Below are 25173 nucleotides of genomic sequence, written 5' to 3' on the forward strand. Positions count from 1 at the left end.
ATCTCATATGTATATGTATATACTGTACTCTATATCATCTACTGCATCTTTATGTAATACATGTATCTCTAGCCACTTTAACTATGCCACTTTGTTTACATACTCATCTCATATGTATATACTGCACTCAATAACATCTACTGTATCTTGCCTATGCCGCTCTGTACCATCACTCATTCATATATCTTTATGTACATATTCTTTATCCCCTTACACTTGTGTCTATAAGGTAGTAGTTTTGGAATTGTTAGCTAGATTACTTGTTGGTTATTACTGCATTGTCGGAACTAGAAGCACAAGCATTTCGCTACACTCGCATTAACATCTGCTAACCATGTGTATGTGACAAATAAAATTTGATTTGATTTGATTTATTCAATGAAGCATGAACATGCACCTGTGGAACAGTCGTTAAGACACTAGCAGTTACAGACGGTAGGAAAGGAAGGTCACAGTTATGAAAACTTAGGACACTAAAGAGGCCTTTCTACAGACTCTGAAAAAAAACAAAAGAAAGATGCCCAGGGTCCCAGCTCATCTGCGTGTACGTGCCTTAGGCATGCAACAAGGAGACATGAGGACTGCAGATGCGGCCAGGGCAATAAATTGAAATGTCAGTACTGAGATGCCAAAGACAGCGCTACAGGGAGACCCCAAAGACAGCACTACAGGGAGACAGGACTTACAGCTTATCGTCCTCGCAGTGGCAGACCATGTGTAACAACACCTGCACAGGATTGGTACATCCGAACATCACACCTGCGTGACAGCTACAGGATGGCAACAACAACTGCCTGACTTACACCAGGAATGCACAATCCCTCCATCAGTGCTCAGATTGTCCGCAATAGGCTGAGAGAGGCTGGTCTGAGGGCTTGTAGGCCTGTTGTAAGGCAGGTCCTCACCAGACATCACAAGCAACACATGGGCAAAAACCCACCGGCGCTGGAACCAGACAGAACTGGCAAAAAGTGCTCTTCACTGACGAATCGCGGTTTTGTCTCATCGGGGGTGATGGTTAGATTCGTGTTTATTGTCGAAGGAATGAGCGTTACACCAAGGCCAGTACTCTGGAGTGGGATCGATTTGGAGGTGGAGGGACTGTCATGGTCTGGGGCAGTGTGTCACAGCATCATCGGACTGAGCTTGTTGTCATTGCAGGCAATCTCAACGCTGTGCGTTACAGGGAAGACATCCTCCTCCCTCATGCTGTACCCTTCCTGCAGGCTCATCCTGACATGACCCTCCAGCATGACAATGCCACCAGCCATTCTGCTCGCTCTGTGCGTGATTTCCTGTAAGACAGGAATGCCATGGCCAGCGAAGAGCCCGGATCTCAATCCCATTGAGCACATCTTGGACCTGTTGGATCGGAGGGTGAGGGCTTGCGCCATTCCCCCCAGAAATGTCCGGGAACTTGCAGGTGCCTTGGTGGAAGAATGGGGTAACATCTCACAGCAAGAACTGGTAAATCTGGTGCAGTCCACGAGGAGGAGATGCAGTGCAGTACTTAATGCAGCTGGTGGCCACACCAGATACTGACTGTTACTTTTGATTTTGACCCCCGCTTTACTCACGGACACATTATTCAATTTCTGTCTGTGGACCTTGTTCAGTTTATGTCTCTATTGTTGAATCTTATGTTCATACAAATATTAACACATGTTAAGTTTGCTGAAAATAAACACAGTTGACAATGAGAGGACATTTACATTTTTTGCTGAGAATACAGTGGGCAAAAAAGTATTTAGTCAGCCACCAATTGTGCAAGTTCTCCCACTTAAAAAGATGAGAGAGGCCTGTAATTTTCATCATAGGTACACTTCAACTACGACAGACAAAATTAGAAAAAAAATCCAGAAAATCACATTGTAGGATTTTTAATGAATTTATTTGCAAATTATGGTGGAAAATAAGTATTTGGTCACCTACAAACAAGCAAGATTTCAGCCTCTCACAGACCTGTAACTTCTTTAAGAGGCTCCTCTGTCCTCCACTCGTTACCTGTATTAATGGCACCTGTTTGAACTTGTTATCAGTATAAAAGATACCTGTCCACAACCTCAATCAGTCACACTCAAAACTCCACTATGGCCAAGACCAAAGAGCTGTCAAAGAACACCAGAAACAAAATTGTAGACCTGCACCAGGCTGGGAAGACTGAATCTGCAATAGGTAAGCAGCTTGGTTTGACGAAATCAACTGTGGGAGCAATTGTTAGGAAATGGAAGACATACAAGACCACTGATAATCTCCCTCGATCTGGGGCTCCATGCAAGATCTCACCCCATGGGGTCAAAATGATCACAAGAACGGTGAGCAAAAATCCCAGAACCACACGGGGGGACCTAGTGAATGGCCTGCAGAGAGCGAGACCAAAGTAACAAAGCCTACCATCAGTAACACACTACGCCGCCAGGGACTCAAATCCTGCAGTGCCAGACGTGTCCCCCTGCTTAAGCCAGTACATGTCCAGGCCCGTCTGAAGTTTGCTAGAGAGCATTTAGATGATCCAGAAGAAGATTGGGAGAATGTCATATGGTCAGATGAAACCAAAATGTAACTTTTTTGGTAAAAACTGAACTCGTCGTGTTTGGAGGACAAAGAATGCTGAGTTGCATACAAAGAACACCATACTTACTGTGAAGCATGGGGGTGGAAACATCATGCTTTGGGGCTGTTTTTCTGCAAAGGGACCAGGACAACTGATCCGTGTAAAGGAAAGAATGAATGGGGCCATGTATCGTGAGATTTTGAGTGAAAACCTCCTTCCATCAGCAAAGGCATTGAAGATGAAACGTGGCTGGGTCTTTCAGCATGACAATGATCCCAAACACACTGCCCGGGCAACGAAGGAGTGGCTTCGTAAGAAGCATTTCAAGGTCCTGGAGTGGCCTAGCCAGTCTCCAGATCTCAACCCCATAGAAAATCTTTGGAGGGATTTGAAAGTCCGTGTTGCCCAGCAACAGCCCCAAAACATCACTGCTCTAGAGGAGATCTGCATGGAGGAATGGGCCAAAATACCAGCAACAGTGTGTGAAAACCTTGTGAAGACTTACAGAAAACGTTTGACCTCTGTCATTGCCAACAAAGGGTATATAACAAAGTATTGTGTGTATGTATATATATGTATATATATATATATATATATATATATATATATATATATATACATACATATATACATATATATACTGTATATACACAAATCAATAATGACTAACTCAAGAATAAGTGAAAATTAGACAATGGATTCTGTACATTTTCTGGTAAAAAAATGGAAGTTGCAAAAACACAAGTTTTGCACCACTTATTTTAATTTGCTCTATGGCTCAGGTGGCCAAGTGTAGGCTATGGCGAAGATCTGTTTGGCTCAGTTGTGACTCACGAAGAGGTAGATATTTGCAGGTGTTTCTGATTAATAAACATGCTGGTGGGTGATAACATTCAAAGAAAACCCATCCCTGAAAAGAAATGTAGACCACAAAGTATTAGCACGTCATATCAGAGGGAAACACAAGGCATTGACATAAAAAAATCAGAAGCCCCTACTTCAAGCCCAAATACACTGAACAAAAATATAAATGCAACATGTAAAGTGTTCATCCCATGTTTTATGAGTCGAAATAAAATATCGCAGAAATGTTCCATATGCACAAAACGCTGATTTCTCTCAAATTTTGTGTAAAAATGTGTTTAAATCCCTTTTAGTGAGCATTTCTCCTATGCCAAGATAATCCATCGACCTGACAGGTGTGGCATATGAAGAAGCTGATGAAAAGCCATGATCATTACACAGGTGAACCTTGTACTGGGGACAATAAAAGGCCACCTTAAAATGTGCAGTTTTGTCACAGATGTCACAAGTTTTGAGAGAGTGTACAGTAGGCATACTGATTGCAGGAATGTCTACCAGAGCTGTTGCCAGAGAATTGAATGTTCATTTCTCTACCATAAGCTGCCTCCAACATCATTTTAGAGAATTTGGCAGTACGTCCAACAGGCCTCACAACTTCAGACCACGTGTAACCACGCCAGCCTAGGAACACCACATCCAGCTTCTTCACCGTGCTGAGGAGTATTTCTGTCTGCAATAAAGCCCTTTTGTGGGGAAAAACTGATTCGGATTGGCTAGGCCTGGCTCCCCAGTGGGTGGGCCTGGCTGCCAAGTGGGTGGGTCTATGCCCTCCAAGGCCAACCAATGGCTGCACCCCTGCCCAGTCATATGATATCCATAGATTAGGCCTAATGCATTTATTTAAATTTCCTTATACGAACTCTAACTCAGTAAAACCTTTGAAATCGTTGCATTTTGTGTTTATAGTTTTGTTCAGTATATATCATACTTTGACTAATATGATGACTTAATGACTTCAATCATTGTCCAACATCATGAGTAATCTCTGGGCATCGTCTTGTGGTACTTTAAACCACATCAGGCAACCACTTTTGAGGTCTTGGAAAAATACCCCCCAAACATTTTTTTGGAGGCTGTTTCTGCCCTTTAATTTAATTGTACACCAGCAAGAGACCATTTATTTGGCTGGCTTTGCTTTTGTACTGTACAATGTACAGTATTGTACATATGATGGCAGAGTTTGCAAAAACAAATGACCACCCGATTGATAGGCTATAAATCTTAATGGAAAAAACAATTGGCATGCTAACTGGCTACACAACACACACGGGCACACACAAACAGGCTTTACTTCTTCAGAAAGTTGCAGGAAATACAAATCACTGATTTCTTTTTATGAATTATGCGAAACGAGTTACATTTAAATAACCTACCGCTATTTTTCGTCTGTGAGCTGCACCACATGACAACCAACTGTGCACTCTTGCTGCCTGACCAATGATGTTCTGCTCAAACTAAGCTATGAGTGCGGTGTGTGTGTAACACACATTATGTAACACACACATTATTTCATCTTTATTTAACTAGGCAAGTCAGTTAAGAACAAATTCTTATTTATAATGACTGAACCCTTCCCTAACCCGGACGACACTGGGAAATTGTGCGCCGTCCTATGGGACTCCCGATCACAGCCGGTTGTGACACAGCCTGGGAATGAACCAGGGTCTGTAGTGACGTCTCTAGCGCTGCAATCCAGTGCCTTAGACCGCTGTGCCACTAGGAACATAGTAAGGTGTATGTTGATCGGCTACTGCTGCCACAATTGCCCATTTTCTCCCTCCCTCCTCTCCATCTTTGCTAGGGATTTCTGAGATTTTTGATATGTAAAAAAATCTTAAGCTAATAAGTGTTTTTTGCCTTTTTTCTAACAAGGGGTATGGCCTACCCCCACGCACCCTCTCAATTCGAGCCCTCTTTTTGGACAAGTCTGAGAGTGAGCTACCTGCATCTCTGCTATCTATTTAACTGCGTGTGTGTGTGTGTGTGTGTGTGTGTGTGTGTGTTTTTGCTCTCTCTCTTACTTCAGCTGTCTGGGTTCACAGTCCATGCCTGGGAGGAGCTGTCTAGCGGTCTGTCTGACATCATCGCTGTCCACCAATAGGCTGCGGCGGTGCTCAGCGTGCACAATAGCCACTCGCATCCACTCCATCAGGGGCGGCAGCAGCAGGAAGGGCCTATGGAAGACACAGAATGGTGTTACAGAACAATTCACACCCCATCAATACCTGTATCCTTCAGAAAGGGGCTATGGAGAGAGAAATCCTCTATTCCCTATTAAGTGCAGTAATTTTGACCAGGACCCATAGTGCTCAGTGACAGGGTGCAATTTGGGGCGCTTGATATTATATAGCTCCCTTAATGCAATATCTTCTATTTTGCCCCAAATATGAGCTCCAGGGAGAACCGGTTAAGGAAAGAAGGGCTTGTGTCCCAAATAGCACCAATAGGAGAAAAGTAGTGCACTATTTAGGGGATAAGGTGCCATTTGGGACACAGTCAGGGGCTGGATGGGAAACCAATCTGTCCCAAATAACATCCTGTTTTGAAAGAGGAACTCCAACTTTCCAGTCTAAATATGCATTTACTAAATGTAGCAAGTGATTTAGCTACCCAGGAGAGTTCAGGAAGAGAGAGAAAAGAGAGAGAGAGAGAGAGAGAGAGAGAGCGTGTTCTTTCCTTTTTGAGTATCTCTGGCTCAGACCTGACCAGCATTCAGCAGGATAACATCTCCTGACCCTGAAGAGACTTATACAGTGGGGCAAAAAAGTATTTAGTCAGCCACCAATTGTGCAAGTTCTCCCACTTAAAAAGATGAGAGAGGCCTGTAAATGTATCATAGGTACACTTCAACTATGACAGACAAAATGAGAAAAAAAATCCAGAAAATCACATTGTAGGATTTTTTATTGAATTTATTTGCAAATTATCAGCTATCTGAGCAGCTATCTCTGCAGCTCACCGATCGCTGCAGCTGTACACAGCCCATCTGTAAATAGCCCATTCAACTACCTACCTCATCCCGATATTGTTTTTATTTACATTTGTTTTGCTTTTTTGCACACCAGTATTTCTACTTGCACATCATCATCTGCACATCTATCACTCCAATTTTCTAAATTGTAATTACTTCGCTATTATGGCCTATTTATTGCCTTACCTCCTTACTCCATTTGCACACACTGTATATAGATTTTTCTATTGTTATCGACTGTACTTTTGTTTATCTCATGTGCAACTCTGTGTTGTGTTGTTTTTTTCTCGCACTGCTTTGCTTTATCTTGGCCAGGTCGCAGTTGTAATTGAGAACTTGTTCTCAACTGGCCTACCTGGTTAAATAAAGGTGAAATAAAAATCAAATTAAAATTATTCTGCCTGCTAGCCATGTAATAGAGATGGAAGCGGTCAAGGGGGTGAGACCAGTATAGAACCAGAGTGTCATTGATTCCCGCCCCCCTTCTTCACCCACCACTTAACCCCCCCCCCCCTAAACCTGAGCCTGTTAGCAACTACCAATTCCCCCTAAAACCTTTTAAAATCCCACCAACACCCTACCCCCTATTTCCTAATCACCTGCCCATCAATTGCCTACACACACTCACAGAACTTCCATCCCCCGCCCTCAGCTCCCACCTACCAAGCCAACCCATAGCTGCAACCCCCAACTTCAATTATTCAAACCCCCCAAGCCCCCATTGGGCCCCTGGCTGCCTCTCAACTGTCAGACCTCGGTGACAGCAACAGAAACTTTCCCTGTTCTGTCACTCTATGTGAATGCACTGGAGCATCTGTCCCTCTTTCTGTCTCTGTCACTAGAGGTTGATAAGACAACTGAATGACAGTATCAATGCTAGCCAACAATGCTATTGAAGTTTAAGAGTGCTAACAATGAGAACAATGTGAATGAGACCACCTTGGAGTTGCCTGCTGTGCCAGAGTGTAGATGCATGAATGACACCACAGGTGTTCGGGTGCTCATTATCCACAGTCAATACACACTACGGAGACGGTGTGTGTGTTCGTGTGTCTCCAGGGCGTTGCTCAGAATAACATCACAGCAGGAGTGTGTGTGATAACACAATCTTTAGAGATGAGGGAGACAGTGTTCAAAACACTCATTACTATCACTGTTGCTGCTTCACACGATCAAAGACTGCAATAAAACAATACAACTCTTCCTATATTGATGTTTTATTGTCACATACACCAGATACATGCAGTGAAATGTGTTGTTTTACAGGGTCAGCCATAGTAGTATGGCGCCCCTGGAGCAAATTAGGGTTAAGTGTCCTTTCTCAAGGGCACTTCGAAAATATTTTTAACCTTTAAGGCTTTTCGAACCCTCTAACCACTAAGCTACGTGCCACATATACTCCTATTGTTTCCTACTGGCTCTGTAATCCCATCTATATTTAAATATAACAGCAAACACTTAGACAATAATATACAAGAATCCAGATACGGCAAGTAGTGATATTGCTGATGTGTTTGGGAGTGAGGGAGGGAAGGAAGGAATTAGGGAGGGAGAGAGAGAGAGATATTACCATAAGACAGACCACATATTCACCCGGCACACCATAATTGACAAACAAACCAAAATAAAAGCAGAAAAGTCTTCTCATGCATTGTTGATTTCAAAAAAGCATTTGACTCAACTTGGCATGATGGTTTGCAATATAAATTGATGGAAAGCGGTGTTGGGGGAAAAACCTACAAATGATAAAATGCATGTACACAAATAACAAGTGTGCAGTTCAAATTGGCAAAAAACACACAGATTTCTTTCCACGGGGTCGTGGGATAAGACAGGGAGCCTAAACCTTGAGCCTAAACCTCTTCAACATATATATCAACAAATTAGCGAGTGCACTAGAACAGTATGCAACACCCGGCCTCACCCTACTAGAATCTGAAGTCAAATTGTTTGCTAATTATCTGGTGCTTCTGTCACCAACCGAGGAGGGCCTGCAGCAGCACCAAGATCTTCTGGACAGACACGGTCATACCGGGGCCCTGACAGTGAATCTCAGTAAGACAAAAATAATGGTTTTCCAAAAAAGGTCCAGTTGCCAGGACCACAAATACAAAATTCCATCTAGACACTGTTGCCCTGGATCACACAAAAAACTGTACCTATCTCAGCCTAAACATCAGCACCACAGGTAACTTCCACAAAGCTGTGAAGAAACTGAGAGACAAGACAAAAAGGGCCTTCCACGCCATCAAAAGGAACATAACATTCAACATTCCAATTAGGATCTGGCTAAAAATACTTGACTCAGTTACAGAATCCATTCCCCTTTATGGTTGTGAGGTCTGGGGTCCACTCACAAACCAAAAATTCACAAAATGGGACAAACATCAAATTGAGATTCTGCATGCAGTATTCTGCAAAAACATCCTCACCAAATAATGCATGCAGAGCAGAATTAAGACGATACCCGCAAATTATCAAAATCCAGAAAAGAGACTGTAAATTCTAAAACGATTCCCAAACCTTCCATACCAAAGCAATTACCTACAGAGAGATAAACTTAGTGAAGAGTTCCCTCAGCAAGCTGATGCTGGGGCTCTGTTCACAAACAAATCCAACAGAGCCCCAGGACAGCAACACAATTAGACCCAACTAAATCATTAGAAAACAAAAAGATAATTACTTGACACATTGAAAATAATTAACCAAGGAAACTGTGCAAACTGGAATGCTATTTGGCCCTAAACAGATACTACACAGTGGAAGAATACTTGACCACTGTGACTGACCCATAAATTAAGGAAAGCTTTGACTATGTACAGACTCAGTGAGCATAGCCTTGCTATTGAGAAAGGCCACCATAGGCAGATCTGGCTCTCGAGAGATGACAGGCTATGTGCTCACTGCCCACAAAATTATGTGGAAAATTAGCTGCACTTCCGAACCAAACGTATAACCACATTAGAGATACATATTTACCTCAGATTACACAGACCAACAAATAATTTGAAAAATCAAATCCAATAAAGTCATATATCTATTATGTGAAATTTCACAGTGTGCAATCATAGCAGCAAGATGTATGTGTGTGTGAGTGTTTGTCTGCTGTAGATAATTTTTCTCCAGTAATCCCACTTGACTTTTAGAAGACCATGCACACAGGTAAACACTCCTGCTACCAGACCACGCATGTGGTGCTTTCTCTTTTGCTCTCTCTATTGCCTGTCTCTGACCCATGCCATGACAACAAAATTAAATCAGAATGCAAGCAACAACATTTGTTATAGCACTTAGGCTACAGTCAGCAAACATGGGGAGTTGAGGCGATAGTTCCTATGTACGTTGTAATCTATGTACGTTGTAAATTGCTGTGCAATGTGCTTTGCCTTATAACTCAAATTCCAAATTCACACCTGTTAGTCCTCCCCCTGCTTAAACATGGGCGGTAAACATGGGCGGTTCTCTCTCTCTCTTTCTCGCTTACTCTATTGCCTGTCTCTGACTCCTGCCATGACAACAAAATGAAATCCGAATGTAGGAAATACATTTTTTGTTATAGCACTTGGGCTACAGTCAGCAAAGGTGAGTAGTTAAACAGATAGAGAATTCAAACTAAAATTCTCAATTGATGACCTGTTCGTCCTCTCCCTGCCTTAACATGGGTGTTGCTCTCTCTCTCTCTCTCACTACCGCCATAATCATATGACCAAATACTATTATCATATGACAAGAATGGCTAGCCTTAACCATGATGGGGTTAGCTTATTAATATTAATTAGATTCTGCTTTTATTATTTAGATCATGTATTTACTGGCTGGCAATATGTATAGCTAGCTAGCTGATTACATAAACTAAACAAAAAAAGAAACAACCCTTCTACAGGACCCTGTCTTTCAAAGATAATTCATAAAAATCAAAATCACAGATCTTCATTGTAAAGGGTTTAAACACTGTTTCCCATGCTTGTTCAATGAACCATAAACAAGTAACGAACATGCACCTGTGGAATGGTTGTTAAGACACTAACAGCTTACAGACGGTAGGCAATTAAGGTCACAGTTATGAAAACTTAGGACACTTAAGAGGCCCGTCTACTGACTCTGAAAAACACCTAAAGAAAGATGCCCAGGGTCCCAACTCATCTGCGTGAACGTGCCTTAGGCATGCTGCAAGGAGATATGAGGACTGCAGATGTGGCCATGGCAATAAATTGCAATGTCCGTACTGTGAGACGCCTAAGACAGCACTACAGGGAGACAGGACGGACAGCTTGATCGTCCTCGCAGTGGCAGACCACGTGTAACAGCACCTGCACAGGATCGGTACATCCGAGCATCACACCTGAGGGACAGGTACGGGATGGCATCAACAAATTGACTGTTTTTTATTGTTGTCTATCACTTGTTTACTTTGGTGCAAATAAATAAACTGTGCATGTGTCTGTATCCATAATTGTCACCAGGATCACTCTCTGTGTCACTTTACTGCATATTAGTTATGACAGCACAAACAACACTCTGGCTCTCAGCCCAGAGCAGTTTCAAATAAAGCATTTTCATCTCCAATACTAAACACTTATTGATTCACCAAAAAGCTGCTATCTAGATTAAACCAATCAGAAACCAGTTCCACATTCCCAGAGGTGCTGTATAAAAGGAACAAAATCCCCCTATCCTGGTTTATTGAATGGACTACTTAATTTATGGCCCTCTCGTATCTGAACAAGAGGCCTGAAATGGGACACTCTCAGCAGCTTTAAGACAAGAATGGTGTGTGTGTGCACATGTTTGTCCTTGTACGCATGAGTGTGTGTGTGTGTGCATCGGTGTGTATACACACCACTGCCAGTGACCCACACAGGAAATTAGATGGAGCGTGTCTGTCTGTATGTACCCCACCCATCATGTACCCCACCCATCATCACCCTCACAATCTGTCCCCATCACCATGTTACTCCACAACAACACACACACATACAGACCAGCCCCCAACCTTTCACAGGAAACGGTGTCCCCTCTGTCCATCACAACCAGATGCCCACATTGGACTGAAACTAAATAACACAAGGGCTAACCCACTCTAAATAACACAAGGGCTAACCCACTCCACTAACCCACTTCCAAACACTATCCCCCACACTAGTGTTGTCACGATACCAGAATTTCCACTTTGATACCGATACCAGGTTTAGTATCACAATTCTCAATACCGTCACGATACTTGATACCGGAACGAAACCACAACAAAATAAATAAAAGGCATATTAGCCAAAAGTCAGTTATTGCTCTGTTCTCTTAATGGGAATCTTTTGAGATAAATATTTGACCATTTTTATGTGTATTTTTTTTGAGACAGCCATGTATGCATTAATGAATAGATTATACAATCATACAATCAATTTGACTTTGTTTTTACCAATCTAACAACAAAACAACATAATGATAATAATTTATTTGAATGGTAAATCTCCATTGATAAACTGGGTAAATCAAGATGTAGCCTAAGTCTATTCAAAATACAGGTGAATGCATATTATTCAAAAGGATTGTGTGAATGCATTATTATTTTGTTATTTGAGCTTGTTTTAGCTGATTTCATGGGGCTACAAAATCCCTTCTATTTAGGACACGTTTTATTGGCAACTGCGAGGATAACAATATTATTTTATTGAAGTGATCAACAACATTTGCATAGAATAAGCAATCTCTTCTTATATAAAAAGTGTGCACTGTCTCTTTAAGAAAAAAATTACGTAATTTGCGAGGCAAATAATCTGACTTTGTGTAATCTGACTTTGTGGCTATGGAATTTTGTGGAAACCAGACGGGAGGCGAGGGAGACTAAAAAGTTAATGAGTTTTTGGTGGCGAGGGAGACTAAGTGGCGTTTTGTTGACAATCGGCAAATTTTGCGTTACGGTTAGCATATTATCACAAACAAAGTACTAGGGTACTGAATTGATGTTTGCTTCAGTTGTAAGCTAGCAAGGAAAGGTAGCCTACAATTAAAACTGAAAGCTACCGGTATCGTCCTGTATTGTAAAGTGTTCTAGGCTGGTCGGACATTGTTTTGCGAACAGTAATGAACAGTTTCAACATTTGTACATGCCGTGTTGCATTATTCAAGTGCGTTAACTTCTGTGCATAATGAGTGGGGAGCTAACACAGACTCTGGGCTCAGTTAAAACAGGCCTAAACACCATTCTCTTTAGGATGGCTTTCTGTGGATAGATGTGCTCCTTGGTTTCCAAGTCCCTTGTAGCGTCACCGGTGTTCTTTGTGTCAGTTGCAATGTTAAAATGTCATGCACTTTGAGATTATTCTATATAATGAAAAGTGTTTTTCAAATGTAATAAATTGTTATTATTATTATTAACAATGCAGACAGCACTATTATTATTAACAAACCAGACAGCACTAGCAATGAACTGGAGCAGGCACGCTCTTCGCGCTATAAAGGGCTGTGCTGATAGACCTGATCCTCTCAATCACGAGACACATTTTACAGAAGTTTTTTTTGTATCGAAAAAGTACCGAAGTTTCGGTATACCGTGCAGCACTACCCCCCACACACACACAAAGCTGGTTTTGTACTAAAATCACAGATTACAAAAACTCTTGGAGACAGTAGATGTTGACTTCGCATACACGTTTTTAAACAAATATATACAGTGCATTCGGAAAGTATTCAGAACCTTTTGACTTTATCAACAAAAACATTAGGTTACAGCCTTATTCTAAAATTGATAAAACATTTTCCCCAGCAATCTACACACAATACCCGATAATGACCAAGGAAAAACAGGTTTTTCTAATATTTGTATCAAATGTGTTAAAAATAAAAAACAGAAATAACTTCATATAAGTATTCAGATGAATTGGACATGATTTGGAAAGACACACACCTGTCTATATAAGGTCCCACAGTTGACAGTGCATGTCAGAGCAAAAACCAAGCCAAGGTCGAAGGAATTGTCCATAGAGTTCCGAGACAGGATTGTGTAGAGGCACAGATCTGGAGAAGGATACCAAAACACTTCTGCAGCATTGAAGGTCCCCAAGAACACAGTGGCCTCCATCATTCTTAAATGGAAGAGGTAACGAACCACCAAGACTCTTCCTAGAGCTGTCCGCCCGTCCAAACTAAGCAATCGGGGGAGAAGGGCCTTGGTCAGGGAGATGATCAAGAACCTGATGGTCACTTTGAAAGAGCTCCAGAGTTCCTCTGTAGCGATGGGAGAACCCATCTAGAAGGACAACCATCTCTGCAGCACTCCACTAATCAGGCCTTTACGGTAGAGTGGCCAGACGGAAGCCACTCCTCAGTAAAAGACACATGACAGCCCGCTTGGAGTTTCCAAAGGCACCTAAAGGACTCTCAGACCATGAGAAACAAGATTCTCTGGTCTGATGAAACCAAGATTGAACTCTTTGGCCTGAATGCCAAGTGTTACGTCTAGTGGAAACCTGGCACCATCCCTACGGTGAAGCATGGTGGTGGCAGCATCATGCTGTGGGGATTTTTTTCAGCGGCAGGGACTTGGAGACAAGTCAGGATTGAGGGAAAGCGAGATCATTGATAAAAACCTGCTTCCGAGCGTTCAGGACCTCAGACTGGGGCGAAGATTCACCTTCCAACAGGACAACGACCCTAAGCACACAGCCAAGACAACGCCAGAGCCTGGACTTGAACCCGATCAAACATCTCTGGAGAAACCTGAAAATAGCTGTGCAGCAATGCTCCCCATACAACCTGAAGGAGCTTGAGAGGATCTGCAGAGAAGAATTGGAGAAACTCCCCAAATACAGGTGCGTCAAGCATGTAGCGTCATACCCAAGAAGACTTGAAGCTGTAATCACTGCCAAAGGTGCTTCAACCAAGCACTGAGTAAAGGGTCTGAATACTTATGTAAATGTGATGTTTCAGTTGTTGCTGATTTTTTTTTACATTTGCAGAAATGTAATAAAACCTGTTTTTGCTTTGTCATTATGGGGTAGATTAATGAAGGAAAACAAATATTTAATCAATTTTAGAATTAGGCTGTATTGTAACAAAATGTGGAAAACCTCAAGAGGCATGAATACTTTCCGAATGCACTGTATATCCATTATCAGTGTATTTTACATTGTAATAAAGCCAATGCAGGCTTATCACAGTAAGGTGTTTGACTCCTCATCCTACCCCTCAACGGCTGATCTTAGCTCAGAGATCCTAGATTTACAGCCAATGAGATGTAAATACAAACAGGCCAGCCAGAGTTTAACTGACCTCTTGATTTGTACACAGCATGTGTCTGGACTCATGTAGATCCGGGTCCATTACAACTACAACAGATCTGATAGCAATCTAATAACGAGACAGACTCAGACCTTGGTGTTAACAATATTAAGTTGCCCTCAATCACAGATCTAGGATCATATTATCTTGCTTCCACGCATAAATGTAAACACTACAAAATGGAAAATATCTGACCTTGTATCAGTGTTTAGGGGCAACATTATCTCCCCACTTTGTATCATCACTACACATTGTCCAATTAGACAGCCACTTTCTACAGCTAGAGCATGTGTGTGCGTGTGTCTGCATGTGTGTGTCTGCATGTGTGTGTCTGGGTGTGTGTGTTTAGGGTGGTCTGGGGAGTCGAATTACTCATTCTTTGGAAGCAGAAAATATTGGTCTGGGAAGGGAGAGGTAAAGAAAGGGTAAAGTAAATTGTCATTAACATCTCTCACTGATGAAAGTTGTTGTTTACATTAAATATATTTAGTGGGATGACTCGGTGTCATTAAAATATACCACACATGTACGAAAGAATGCGCACACACATGCCCTCACACACACTTGTAACAGACGCACACAAAACACACACATATTAACACAATGCTTTCATGGCATTGTCTGTTGAACGTTGAATTAAGTATGTTCCTGTGATAAGACGTGTTGAGTTGAGTTAGGTTCTGCTCAAATGTCTGATGTCTTGGTCCACACAGAGTTGTGGTTAGAGTTTACAACAAAATGTTAATGGAGGTTTCTAGAAAGAGAGTGAGAGAGTGAGTGAGTGAGTGAGTGAGTGAGTGAGTGAGTGAGTGAATGAAACCAAGAGAGAGTGAGAGAAAGAGAGCGAGGGAACATTATGGTGGCATCACACTATAATTATTGTCAGATACTAATTGTACCTCCCATCTCTCACACACACACGCACACACACACACACACACACACACGTAGAGGTCTGGTGGAATGGAGAGTTGTGTGTGGTGTTCTTTTCTGAGAAGAGCATATTTGCTCTTTCATCTCTTCAGTAGGTCCTATGATTGAGTGTAGTCTGGTGTGAAGGTGAACGGAAAGGCACTGGAGCGACAAACCGCCCTTGCTGTCTCTGCCTGGCCGGTTCCCCTCCACCGGGATTCTCTGCCTCTAACCCTTTTACGGGGGCTGAGTCACTGGCTTACTGGTGCTCTTTCATCCCGTCCCTAGGAGTGGTGCGTCACTCGAGTGGGTTGAGTCACTGACGTGATCTTCCTGTCCGGGTTTGGCGCCCCTCTCGGGTTCGTGCCTTGGGGAAGATCTTCGTGGGCTATACTCGGCCTTGTCTCACTTTGGTAATTTATACTTGAATAACTTTGTAAAAAATATATTCATATATAGTGTTAATTTATTATTTCTGTGTCATTATTGTCCATGACTTTCTAGTAGATAGAACATATGGTTCAAGAGAAAATAGCCTAATTAATCCAAAAAGAATCTAATCAACAATGGCATTATTTTCAATTAACTCGTCCAACTATTGACTTTTCACAACTGCCACCGGTTTGATGCCAAAACATTCACAACAAATACATATTGACATTGTAAAATAAATAAAAGTTTGTAAAAAGAAAAAAAATAACCTTAAAAGGAGATTTCATGCTGACACCCTCATTCTAAACACCAATGGTATTCACCAAGTTGATGGTTTATATTTAGGATAATGTTTTACAGCTTTACAGACACCTGTGATAATCTGAAGTACCCAAAAGAGCCACTAGATGTCTTGTGATATATTACATAAAATCCTTGAGATACCAAAATTCGGGTCGTTTCCTGGTAAATGTAGAAGGTTCCCAGCAACCCTAGTCAAGAAGCGCACACACAAACACACACACATGCCGCTCCTACCATAACCAAACACAAACATTCCCTTGGATGCATATACAATCAAACTCAAATGAAAAACACACACAGCCCACTAAGCACAGACATCAATTCAACATCTATTCCACATTTGTTCAGCAAAATTGTATTGAAATGATTTCAAAACAACATTGATTCAATCAGTGTGAGCAACTCGGAGATTGACATGCCTAAAAACACTAGTGACTAGTGAGTGAGAGCAGCATCCACTTTGTATGCAAGAGTGCATAGATACCTTTACACAGCTCACCATAACATAACTCACAAGTGTGTCATTAACCCTTGAATATACAGGAGAAATTTATCCTGAACCTCACGCACGCACGCATATCATTTAGATTTGAGATTCTTCAAAGTAGCCATCCTTTACCTTGATGACAGCTTTGCACACACTTGGCATTCTCTCAATCAGCTTCATGTGGAATGCTTTTCCAACAGTCTTGAAGAAGTTCCCACATTTGCTGAACACATGTTGGCTGCTTTTCCTTCACTCTGCGGTCCAACTAATCCCAAACCATCTCAATTGGGTTGAGGATGGGTGATTGTGGAGGCCAGGTCATCTAATGCAGCACTAAATCACTCTCCTTCTGGGTCAAATAGCCCTTAAATAGCCTAGAGGTGTGTTTTGGGTCATTGTCCTGTTGAAAAACAAATCATAGTCCCACTAGGTGCAAACCAGATGGGATGGCATATCAATGCAGAATGCTGTGGTAGCCATGCTGGTTAAGTTTCCCTTGAATTGTAAATAAATCACTGACAGTGTCACCAGCAAAGCACCCCCACACCACCTCCTCCATGCTTCACGGTGGGAACCACATATGCGGAGATCATCTGTTGACATACACTGCATCTCACAAAGACACAGTGGCTGGAACCAAAAACCTCAAATTTGGACTCATCAGACCGAAAAGACAGATTTCCACCAGTCTAATGTTCATTGTTCGTGTTTCTTGGCCCAAGGAAGTCTCTTCTTATTATTGGTGTCATTTAGTAGTGGTTTCTTTGTAGAAATTTGACCTTGAAGGCCTGATTCAAGCAGTCTCACCTGAACAGTTGATGTTGAGATGTGTGTAGGGTTGCAAACTTTCTTGTAAATTTCTGAAATTCTTCATGGGATGTTAAGCCCGGGATTTTGGGGAATTTTGCTTAAAGTCATCAAAAAAGTTAGCTTATAACAGTGAACCTTTGTAGTGGGATACACATAAGGCAATTCTATATCTTGTGGCATATTTTGGCTAAACTATCCCCAATTCAATGGAATTGCAACCCTCTGCATGCACAGTAAATTCTTCCATTACATGTGCAGTGCACCCTTCCATCACATGTACAGCTGATTCTCAAGATCTTGCACACTAATGAGATGCTATTGAGCCCACACTACTACACTGTCTGAGCCAAGGACTACATGCTTTCTGGTAAGTTTTGATTACAATACTGAGTGGAGTGAATATATGTAATGTGACATAAAAGCTTTTTTGTTCATTAGTAAATAGTAGCCTACAGCAAAGTGTGTTTAAATAACTAGTTTTTGCTACCATATGGGTTTAGCTTGCTTGAGTCTGCTAACTGAGGAGTGTTAATTGACCTGTCTCTATAAATGTTTCATTTTAAAACATTTATTTTACTAAGGAATTGTTTAATCTAACTGCTTAACTATTTATCTGCACGTGGAAAGGTATTTTTACTCATTTTTTTCTAATCTTTACAGGAAAATGCCACGGGCACTATCTGATGAGGAGAGACATTTCACTGCAGCTAATATAGAAGGAAAAGCTGTGTACAATTGCAAATATTGTGCCAAATCATGTGAAGAACGCAACAAATATGCAGAATCATCTGGACAAGTGCATAAAGTTCCCTCATTGCTCACAACAAGCAACCTCTGACAAAAGTCCCTCTACATCTATTTGAGGTGAAAATGATGAATCCTACACCTTATCGATAGCAACAGCTCATGGTCCTCCAGGAATCAAGGTTTTTTGACTCAATGGAGGAACGTAGTCAGAGAAATGCTGATGAATGTCTTGATCGAGCTGTGTATGCAACTGGTTCACGTCTGATGCTCACAGTAAATGTGTATTGGAAGAGATTTTTGAATGTTCTTGCCCAGCTTTATCTACTAAGTTGCTTGATGCAGAGTTCAACAGAGTTCAAGTGAAGGTCAAGCAAATCATAAAGAAAGCAGACTGTATTGCAATCATCTCTGATGGGTGGTTAAATGTTTCCGGGCAAGGAATAATTCATTACATAATCTCCACCCCTCAACTAGTATTCTACAAGAGCACAGACACAAGGACAACAGACACACCGGCCTCTATATTGCAGATGCGCTGAAGGCCGTCATCAATGACCTTGGACCACAGAAGATATTTGCACTGGTGACAGACAATGCTGTGAACATGAAGGCTGCTTGGTCTAAAAAAGTGGAGGAGTCCTACCCTCACATCACACCCATTGGCTGTGCTGCTCATGAAGCTGACTCCATTGGCTGACTCTGCTCCTGAAGGACATCATGGCACTGAAAACAATGGATACACTCTACAAGAGAGCCAAGGAAATGGTTAGGTATGTGAAGGGTCATCAAGTTATAGCAGAAATCTACCTCATCAAGCCAAGTGAGAAGAATAAGAGCACCACATTGAAGCTGCCCAGCAACACCCGTTGGGGTGGTGTTGTCATCATGTCTGATGTTCAGACTCTTCTTGCAGATTTAAGAGAATAAATCCGTACTGCCCTGCCCACTTCACTCTTGCTCCAAGCAGAGGAAACTGCAATTCTGAAATACATAAAAAAGCATGAAGACTTCTGCCTGAAGCCCATATACGCTGCAGCGTACATGTTGGACCCCAAGTATGCTGGCAAGAGCAACCTGTCTGGTGCAGAGATCAACAAGGCCTGTGGTGTCATCACTACCATGTCTCACCACCTTGGCCTGAATGAGAGCAAGGTTCTTGGCAGTCTGGCGAAGTACACTTCCTAGCAAGGGCTTTGGGATGGAGATGCAATATGGCAATGTGCCAACATATATCATCAGCCACCTGGTGGAAGGGACTTTGTGGATCTGAGGCTCTTTCCCATGTTTCCTCCATCATCCTCCAAATCCCACCAACATCAGCCACCTCAGAGCGCAACTGGTTCTTGTTTGGGAACACACACACCAAAGCACGCAACAGGCTGACCAATACAAGGGTTGAAAAATTGATGGCCGGGCCTCCCGGGTGACGCAGTGGTTAAGGGCCAGCTGTGCCATCAGAGACTCTGGGTTTGCGCCCAGGCTCTGTCGTAACCGGCCGCGACCGGGAGGTCCATGGGGCGACGCACAATTGGCCTAGCGTCATCCGGGTTAGGGAGGGCTTGGTCGGTAGGGATGTCCTTGTCTCATCGCGCACCAGCGACTCCTGTGGCGGGCCGGGCGCAGTGCGCGCTAACCAAGGTTGCAAGGTACACAGTGTTTCCTCCGGCACATTGGTGCGGCTGGCTTCCGGGTTGGATGCGCGCTGTGTTAAGAAGCAGGTAGGTTGGGTTGGGTATCGGGGGACGCATGACCTTCAACCTTCGTCTCTCCCGAGTCCGTACGGGAGTTGTAGCGATGAGACAAGATAGTAGCTACTACAACAATTGGACACCACGAAATTGGGGAGAAAAAGGGGGTAAAAAAAATTAAATGTGATGGCCATCCGGGCAAATTTGAGGCTTTTTGAGCCTGGCAATGAGCCATCCTCAACAAGGTTGGAAAATGACAATGAAGATGAGGCCTCAGAGTCTGATGTTTAAGAGATGTTCATTGAGGAAGTTCAGGGAGAAGACATGGACGTCTGAGAGGAAGACAACCAAAGCTTAAGTTTCTAGACTATCATTTTACAGATGTATGTTGAAAACGTTTTTGGGAGATGCGATGGATCATTGGGATCATTCAATATTCCCTTTCTTTTGTTGTTCAGTGAAATTATCACGTGAAGAGTCAACTCATTTAATAACAGTTAAATTTGTAACTAAATCGTTTTTTTATTTCTATTTGAAGGGTTGAATAATTTGTAATTATGTCTACTTATGATAAGGTAAAAGGTTTCTGTTTTTGTCTCCATATGATATGGTAAATATATCCAATGCAAAAAACATCTACATTTAAATGGTATTAATATTAATTTGCAAATATTTCCGTTAATTCCCATTTTTTCCATTAATTCCCACAGAAAGTTTCCACCTCTGAATATTCCCCAAAATGTGCAACCCTAGACGTGTCAGTTACTTGAACTCTGTGAAGTATTTATTTGGGCTGCAATTTAAGGTGCAGCTAACTCTAATTTACTTAACCTCTGCAGCAGAGGTAACTCCGGGGCTTCCCTTGCTGTGGTGGTCCTCATGAGAGCCAGTTTCAGCAAAGCGCTTGATGGTTTTTGCAACTGCACTTGAAGAAACTTACGAAGTACTTGAAATGTTCCATATTGACTGACCGTCATGTCTTAAAGTAATGACGGACTGTCGTTTCTTTTTGCTCATTTGAGTTGTTCTTGCCATACTACAGACTCGGTCTATTACCAAACAGGGCCATCTTCTGTATACCACCCCTACCATGTCACAACACAACTAATTGTCTCAAACGCATTAAGAAGGAAAGAAATTCCACAAATTAACTTTTAACAAGGCACACCTGTTAATTCAAATGCATTCCAAGTGACTACCTCATGAAGCTGGTTCATAGAATGCCAAGTGTGTAAAGCTGTCATCAAGACAAAGAAAGGGTGGCTACTTTGAAGAATCTCAAATATTTTGAATTGTTTAACACTTTTTTGGTTACTACATGATTCCATATGTGTTATTTTATAGTCTTGACATCTTCACTGTTATTCTACAATGTAGAAAATAGTCAAATAAAGAATTACCCTTGAATGAGTAGGTCTTTCCAAACTTTTGACTGGTACTGTATGAAGATGTGCATGTGAACACACCTCCCTAAAATGTAGCAGGTTCAAAACATTGTCTTTTTAATTTCACCAATTACTTCCGTAACATTTCCATGAACCCTGGAGAACCAACCTAAGGGAACCGACGTGTAGTTTCATAATGACCACATGAGCTACGTAAGCTGATATTTATACAGCTTTTTATCACATCTTACTGTAGGACAGGAAATAGTGGAATCAGTAGTGAGTCAGTCCTAGTCCACGCCCTGTTGTCACTGGCATACGTACAACACAAGCAGTAATTTCCAGAGAGAACCCCTGCTCTACAGGGGCTATTTGAGCAGTGATTCTCTTATTTGTATTTATTTCGTCTGAACCTAAATGACTAAAACGAGGTAGAAAGTGTGTAGAAAATGCCTACATTTACTTATTTAATCTCTGAAAACTATCTTTCTTCAATAACAGTATTATCAACACAGACTATTATCAGCACATTTTGGTTGATTTTGTAGTCTTAAACCAGTGAAATAACTAACAATCTTCATAAAAAAAGTGTTATCTTGTCATATACTTCCTACATTTACAATCAATATAGCATTAAAAATAGTTTCCCAGACTGCATTTTGGCGGGGGGTTTTCCACAGTGTGATATTGGGTCGTGACTGAGACAACCAGGTTTAATTTGAGTCCTGAGGCAAAACCAGATGAGAAATGTCCAATGAGCACACACCATTCAGTTCATTAACATGGTCATGGAACCTCTAATCTCTCACAAATCAGCTATAGGCCTACAACTGTTCAGACACTACCAATAAACTAATCAGACACTACCAATGAGATAACTATGTCTAAAAACATACAATTACCTTGACCCCAACCTCAAAGCCGAGAAGCCAGCCATAAGAGATGAAAAGAGCCACTGACAGGGTTAAAACCCATTAGCGCCTCTTAAATACACTAACCCTTTCTCTTATTCACATCTTTCAAATAGTCCACAGTTCTCCAAGACTAACACTTACACCTGTAACGACTACCTGTACCCCCTACCTAGCATTAGCACCTGAATAAGAACCTTGTAGACTCCGTTGTGAATGGTTGGTGGGAAGAGGAGGGGTTCACAGGAAGTTTGTGACAAGTTGATAAGAGCTCTTTAATAAAGTGATGTACTTGGTGAATGTGAGCTGTGTAAGAAAAAACTGTGGTTAGCCAACTTCGCCTATTCTCAGTTCTTAATTAAACAGTGTCAGTCACAGACACATGTTTATTTTTGTTTTTCTGCATCTTCAGTTGAAGTCGGAAGTTTACATACACCTTAGCCAACTACAATTAAACTCAGCTTTTCACAATTCCTAACATTTAATCCTATTAAAAAATCCCTGTCTTAGGTCAGGTAGGATCACCACTTAATTTTAAGAATGTGAAATGTCAGAATAATAGCAGAGAGAATGATTTATTTCAGCTTTTATTTATTTCATCACATTCCCAGTGGGTCAGAAGTTTACAAAACACTCAATTAGTATTTGGTAGCTTTGCCTTTAAATTGTTTAACTTGTGTTGAATGTTTTGGGTAGCCTTCCACAAGCTTCCCACAATTTTGGCCCATTCCTCCTAACAGAGCTGGTGTTACTGAGTCAGGTTTGTAGGCCTCCTTGATCGCACACGCTTTTTCAGTTCTGCCCACAAATTTTCTATAGGGTTGAGGTCAGGGCTTTGTGATGGCCACTCCAATACCTTGACCTTGTTGTCCTTAAGCCATTTCCCACAACTTTGGAAGTATGCTTGGGGTCATTGTCCATTTGGAAGACCCATTTGCGACCAAGCTTCAACTTCCTGACTGATGTCTTGAGATGTTGCTTCAATATATCCACATAATTATCCTCCCTCATGATGCCATCTATTTTGTGAAGTGCACAGAGAGAGAAAGAAAGAGTGTGTGTATGAACTGTGTGTCTCTGTGTGTGCGTGTGTGTGTGTGTATAAACATCCATATAACCCCTACCTCTCCTTGCTGAGGGCCATCCTGGGTGGGTCTAGGTTGGGGTTCTCCATGGACTCCATCTGTGGGCAGCGGAGGAAGTAGTAGAGGGTGTGGAGGGCGTCGGGCAACCAGGAGACAATCTGTTGGGGCCGGGTGTGGCGGGCCGGGCTGAGCCCCGGGCGTACGGAGCTCAACCGCTGCATGTGGTGCATGGCTCTGGACACCAGGTCACCTAGGAGAGAGACACAGGGAGATGGTGAGGGTGAAGGTGAGATTAGGGCTGTTGCGGTGACCGTATTACCACCACACCGGCGGACACGAGACATGAAGGCAGTCAAATTCCATGTGAAAGTTTAGTCAAGGTAATTAGGCTTCTACAAGCTCTGATGCTGCTGATGGTCATTAGCAGCCTACCAAACTTTCTAACTGCCTGGTATTCAGCATCTATCTATTGTCCCTCTAATTACTAGGACATCAATGCAAATGTAATCGAAAATCTAATCGAACACTTCATGAGAGCCCATAAGCTCATGTTGCGCAACATTTCTATAGGTTAAGCAATTGCGCGAGGAAACAAAGCAACGGCCTCTACTAAAAAGAGGAGGATCCCATCAGCTTTCTATAGACTAGGCCTACTATATTTATTTCTCAACTTTCCTAATATTAAGCACATTGTTTATCTTTACAACAGAAGTATAGCATAACTGGCTGGCATGAAAAGTGTGGCGCAGCAGTCTATGGCACTGCATCAGAGTGTTAGAGGCATCACAACAGACCCTGGTTTGATTCCGGGCTGTATCACACCCGGCCGTGATCAGGAGTCCCATAGGGCGGCGCACAATTGGGTAGGCCATCATTGTAAAATAAGAATTTGTTCTTAACTGAATTGCCTAGTTAAATAAAGGTTAAATAAAAAATGTATTAAAAAATGAACAACAGGGAAAGCATCCTGCATTTTCCCACTGCCCCTGTCTCGAGACAGGTGCATAATAACAGTCCATTGTAAATCAAAACAAATTTCTCACATGTATTATTTAGTATATGTAGAGAAAATATTAAATCAAGAATAGTGTGATGGGTGACAATATTAGTCTTTCAGTGAAATTATACAGTGGATTTGGAAAGTATTCAGATCCCTTGACTTTTCCCACATCTTGTTTTATTACTTCCTTAGTCTAAAATGTATTAAATTATGTTTTTTCCTCATCTACACACACACAATACCACATAATGAGAAATAAAAAACAGTTTCATACATTTTTGTAAACGTACTAAAAGTAAAAAGTAGAAATACCTTATTTACATACAGTGGGGCAAAAACATATTTAGTCAGCCACCAATTGTGCAAGTTCTCCCACTTAAAAAGATAAGAGAGGCCTGTAATTTTCATCATAGGTACACTTCAACTATGACAGACAAAATTAGAAAAAAAATCCAGACATTTTAGGATTGTAGGATCACATTGTAGGATTTTTAATTAATTTATTTGCAAATTACGGTGGAAAATAAGTATTTGGTCACAAGCAAGATTTCTGGCTCTCACAGACCTGTAACTTCATCATTAAGAGGCTCCTCTGTCCTCCACTTGTTACCTGTATTAATGGCACGTGTTTGAACTTGTTATCAGTATAAAAGACACCTGTCCACAACCTCAAACAGTTTTTCTCATTTTGTCTGTCATAGTTGAAGTGTACCTATGATGAAAATTACAGGCCTCTCTCATCTTTTT

General features: G+C 41.8%; 1 protein-coding gene across 1 annotated transcript in view; it reads right to left on the minus strand.

Annotated features, from left to right (window-relative positions):
* The window catches only part of abtb2b (ankyrin repeat and BTB domain containing 2b), a 152407-nt gene that overhangs the window by 24956 nt on the left and 102278 nt on the right, over positions 1-25173 (minus strand). The window contains exons 3-4 of the mRNA XM_021564060.3: positions 23466-23676; positions 5440-5592 (exon numbers count right to left, since the gene is read on the minus strand). Coding sequence (XP_021419735.1) covers positions 5440-5592; positions 23466-23676 — 364 coding nt within the window. The remainder of the gene's footprint in view (positions 1-5439; positions 5593-23465; positions 23677-25173) is intronic.

Source organism: Oncorhynchus mykiss, chromosome 2 (assembly GCF_057628025.1).
Source record: "Oncorhynchus mykiss isolate SJ-2025 chromosome 2, ASM5762802v1, whole genome shotgun sequence".
Classification (NCBI taxonomy): Eukaryota; Metazoa; Chordata; class Actinopteri; order Salmoniformes; family Salmonidae; genus Oncorhynchus; species Oncorhynchus mykiss.